The sequence below is a fragment of the Monoraphidium neglectum genome, assembly GCF_000611645.1.
Source record: "Monoraphidium neglectum strain SAG 48.87 unplaced genomic scaffold scaffold02913, whole genome shotgun sequence".
NCBI lineage: Eukaryota > Viridiplantae > Chlorophyta > Chlorophyceae > Sphaeropleales > Selenastraceae > Monoraphidium > Monoraphidium neglectum.
In genome coordinates, this window is record NW_014010715.1 from 2,075 (window position 1) to 6,717 (window position 4,643).

At 66.8% G+C, this 4,643-nt stretch overlaps 1 protein-coding gene across 1 annotated transcript in view; it reads left to right on the top strand.

Moving 5' to 3' along the window:
- Positions 1–1,200: 1,200 nt before the first annotated feature.
- The window catches only part of MNEG_11801 (calcium/calmodulin-dependent protein kinase), a gene marked incomplete at both ends in the record, with an annotated part of 4,320 nt that continues 877 nt past the window's right edge, over positions 1,201–4,643 (top strand). The window contains 7 exons of the mRNA XM_014039727.1: positions 1,201–1,235; positions 1,445–1,624; positions 1,843–2,434; positions 2,828–3,067; positions 3,312–3,422; positions 3,705–3,789; positions 4,300–4,529. Coding sequence (XP_013895181.1) covers positions 1,201–1,235; positions 1,445–1,624; positions 1,843–2,434; positions 2,828–3,067; positions 3,312–3,422; positions 3,705–3,789; positions 4,300–4,529 — 1,473 coding nt within the window. The remainder of the gene's footprint in view (positions 1,236–1,444; positions 1,625–1,842; positions 2,435–2,827; positions 3,068–3,311; positions 3,423–3,704; positions 3,790–4,299; positions 4,530–4,643) is intronic.

The window sequence follows — 4,643 nt, forward strand, 5'->3', positions numbered from 1 at the left end:
CCGACCAAACCCCACCACACCCGGTTCTGCCTTGCCAGAAATCCCAGCTGACCTGCAGGGCACCGGCAGATAACGACACTGCGCATCATCAGACTCAGACCCACAGGTCAAGCTGCAAGAAGAAGCCTTGGCGTGCTTCTCATTGCACGATGTGGTGCAGCATGCAGACACACCATGTGGGTGTTGCAACCCCCGGGCAAACCGCACGGGTGTAAGCAAGCCACTGCCACTTGGCGGATGCTCCGACCCTGGCAGTTGTGTGTGAAAGCAGTTGATGCCGTAAAGTGTGTACAGTCGCATCGTGAACCCCATACCGAAGCCTACATTTGGCCGCGTGCATTAGACGACTTCACACTTGGAGCTCGGCGGCCAGTGCGGCGTCAAGCTTGTCATACCGGCGGAGGGCGTTTGTTGTTGTGTTGTGGTTATTGGTGTGACGTAGAAGACGTTCATGACTGTTCCTGCTTGACCTGGCCTTGCCCGCATTTCCCGATCAACTCGGAACTTGCGAGCTCGCAAGGGGGCGACTGGCCCAGTCCCGCGTAAAGGGGTGCTTAGAGCCAGAGCATCAAACTGGGGTGCATCAGCTCAAAGGAGGCCGCTGTTGTACGGAACGCTGGTGATGGCGCTGGTGCAACACGGCCTCCAGGTGCATACCAGGCTCTAGGTTGCGTGCCACCTCAGTATTGGGTGGTTCTTGAGCAAAGCAAGACTGCCGCGCGTTGCTCTTGTCGGCGGTTTGCTGTGCGTGCGCCGTGCCCGTGTGGACTAGCTCAAGCTGTTTGTGCTTTGCACAAAATCACCGCCACCCATCGGTGCCCTGCTCACGCAGCAGGTGGGACGAGTGCAGCGTCAAGCAGTGATGAGAATGTACGGCCGGACTGCAGCACAGTGGGGCTGGCGGAAGATGACCAAGCAGCGGCGCCCGCTGTGGCTCTCAGATCGGCAGCGGAGAAAAACGAGCTTGTTTGCGCCGCAGCTGCACCCCCTTTAGGTCATGACGACGCTAGCTATGGCAGCAGCCGCGCCGGCGGCGATGCGCCGCGGCGGCCCCCCAGCGACGGCGCCGTCGCGGCGCCCGCCCCCGCCGGCGCGGCCCCGCCCGCGCGGCTCTCGCAGCCCAGCCTCATCCAGACGTATGATGAGCTTGGGGGCACGGACTCGCCGGACTCCCGGACCCCTCGGTCACCGGTCAGCATCATGCAGTCCCAAACCGTCCTGGTCGTGCCGTCCAGGTGCGTTATGAGGGGAGGGGACTCTGCTGGGCCACCTCCAGGAGGCGGGAGGCCCCTGCGTATCCCTCGCTTGCAGCCGCCTCAGGGGCGGCGGCAGTCTGGTTGCAGCAGGGCAACGCGACTGCATGACCACCCCATACCTTCATGGCCGCCCGCCTGAGCCCGCCTGCCGCCGCCCCGCGCCCGGCCGCCGCCGCCATCGTCCTCAGCAAGGAGACGCCAGGCGCCGGCCCCGCGGACGGCGCGCGCCCCGCGCGCACAAAGCGGCCGGTGCAGCGCGGCGCCAGCGGGCTGCGCGCGTCGCTGGCGGGCGACACCGCCACCACAGAGTCGACGGTCACCACCTGCACGGGCGCCTGCTCCAGCGCCAACGCGTCGCCGCGGCGCAGGTGCGGCGCGCGCTTAGCTGCCAGCCCCGCCCCCCCAGCGCCACATATGCGATACAGCTGCCGCGCGCTCCCCCCCACCCGTGCTCCTTCATCCTTGTTACACACCCCTTCCTCATCATCCCTGCGCATGGCGTGCGTGCTCTGCCGTCCGACCCGGCTCCCCCCCCTTCACGCGCCTCCTGCTCTGCCTCCTATCTCCTGCCTCACCCCAGCCGCAGGTCACCCAGCAGCAACTTGGACGACGTCCTCACAGCCGGCCTCAGCAGCGCCGGCGGCGCCCCCGCGGCTGCGCCCCGCGCCGGCTCGCCCAGCATGACCGGCGGCTGCGGCGGCGGCAACGGCACTGACGGCGGCGGCACTGGCGCCAGCAACGGCGGTGGCGGCGGCGGCGGCATCCTGCACGCCTCGGGGTCAGTCGTGAGCGGCGACCAAGAGAGCGTCCTTGGCTGGCGGCGCCGCGCGACGGGCAGCTTCTCGATGGACGGCACCAGCGACGCCGGCACGACGAGCACCGCGGCGGCGGGCGCGCGCGCGGCCCTCGACAGCCGGCGCAACATGACCCTGCAGCAGCTGCAGCGGGCGATAAAGAGCATCATGCTGACGGATGGAGAAATGTATGCGAAGTTGCAGGCCGGGCTGCAGGGCATCGGCAGCCTGGCGCGCGAGACGACGCGGCTCACGGTCAACCGAGATTTGACCGGCGCGACGTGCATCAATCAGTACGTGGTGGTGAAGACGCTGGGGCGCGGAAGCTACGGGAAGGTCAAACTGTGTTTGAATACGGTGGACGGACAGCTCTATGCGATCAAGGTGGGGTGGTGTGTGTGTGTTCAGGTGTGTGTGATGCGTGTGCATGTGCATGTGCGCATGTGTGTACCAGTACGTGTGCGTGTTTGTATGTGTATATTGTGTGCGCACGTGTATGATGGTGTGTGTGATCATGCATGTGTGTGCGTGCGTGCGTGCATGCGGGCGGGCGCGTGTATGTCTCCACGCGCGTGTGCATGCGTATTCAGGGTTGGAGGCATACGCATCAGCACACTCTAGGCAGGGCCGCCTGTCAAGAGCTGCTCACAGCTCGCTCATTCCCCCACTTGCCCCTCCACCAACGCCACCGCCGCCCCTGCGTGCCGCCCGCGGCGCCCTCTCCCCCCTCCCCAAAAAAAGATGATGAACCGGTCGCTGCTGCTGCGCATGCTGCAGCGCCCCAAGGCTGCCCTCCGGAAGGGCTCCCGCCGCAGCCTCTCCGAGACAACTGCCGGCGGCGGCAGCGGCGGCCTCCTGTCGCGCAGCGCCAGCTGCTCGGGCGCGCCGGGCGGCGGCGGCGGCGGCTCTGGCGGCGGGGGGCTGATCGGGGAGCAGGCGGCCGCAGTGGACGAGGTTTCGAGGGAGATTGCCATTTTAAAGAAGATGGATCATCCCAATGTCGTCAAGCTGCTCGAGGTGAGCTTGCGCGCACGCGCGCGCGCATGCGTGCGCGCGCGTGTGTGTGTGTGTGTGTGTGTGTGTGTGTGTGTGTGTGTGGATTGGGAGTTTGGGTTGTGTGCATGTGGAAGTGTTTGGGGTTGCGTGTGTGGTTGGGGGGCGTGTGGGCGTGTGTATGTCTCTGTGTGCGCGCAGAGGGCGCGGCGACGCGCGCACGCGCCCTGCCCCTCACACGAGTCACGCATGCCGCCCATCCTGCCAGGTGATCGACCCCCCGGGCAGCCAGTACATGATGTTAGTCATGGAGTACCTCGAAAAGGGCCCCGTGCTCGTCACGCGCGACCAGGCCGGCTTCGAGTGCCTCCCAGAGGAGGTGCGCGCGCGCGCACGCGCTCTTGCAATGCGCTCGTGCACACGCGCACGCCTCCCTGCAGCGCCGCGCGCCGCGCGCCTCGGGGGCTAGCTGTGCATCTGGCAACGCGCCCGCGTGCTGCCCCCCCTCCGCAAGGCCCGCGTCCCCGTTAATTCGGGGGTGCCGTACGCACGCATGCGGCCCGACGGCGGGGGGACACACTCCGGCCGAGGCCGCCCCACGCCGCGCAGCGCCGCCGTCCCCTGCCGACCCTCCTAGGCCATCCCTCCCCCCCCTCCTCAGGTTGCTGCTGACTACTTCCGCCAGGCCCTCAAGGGTCTGGAGTACCTCCACTACCACAGGGTGGTGCACGGAGACATCAAGCCGGGTGAGACGGGGGTGTTGTGGAGGTGCTGTGGTGTTGTGTGTGCGTGCGTGCGTGCGTGCGTGCGTGCGGCGTTGTGTGTCAGAGAGAGGGAGAGGGAGAGAGATTGTGCGTGAGTGCGTGTGTGAAAGAGACATAGAGAGTATGTGTGTTCTCAAGTGTGTGTGTGTGTGTGTATGTGTGTGTGTGTGTGTGCGTGTGTGTGTGTGTGCATGCTACGTGTGTGTGAGCGTAGATTGCGGACCGTCCCGGCCGCCTCTTGCGCAAACCCTCTTGGAACCCGGCCACCGTGGCGGCCGCCACCATCGGACCCCTCCCCCCCCCGCTCCCCGGCTGGCGGCGACCAGTCATGGCCAGCCCCCAGCGCTGGCTTGCTGGTCGACACCTCCTGGCAACACACACACACGCACACACACACACGCACACACACACACGCGCATACACACACGCACACACAATCCCCATACAAACCTCCCCCCGACACACACACACTCGCACTGACACACACGCCAGAGAACCTGCTCGTCAGCGCTAATGGGGAACTGAAGATCTCCGATTTCGGATGCAGCCGCATTGCGGACGGCAGGACCGCGCAGCAGCGGCTCAGCGGGACCCCCGCGTTCACCGCGCCGGAGCTTGTCGGGGGCGCCGGCGGCGCCGGCGGCGCGGACCCGTTCGCGGCGGATGTCTGGGCGATGGGGGCGTGCCTGTACTGCTTCATCTACGGGCAGCTGCCGTTCCAGGTCGGAAGCCGCACGCCTGCGGTTGCAGGCGGCCCCGCAGGGCGGGCTCGGAGGCCGTCGCGCCGTCATCACGCGCCCCCGAGCTCGTATGCATGCATGTGCAGGCGGGCCCCC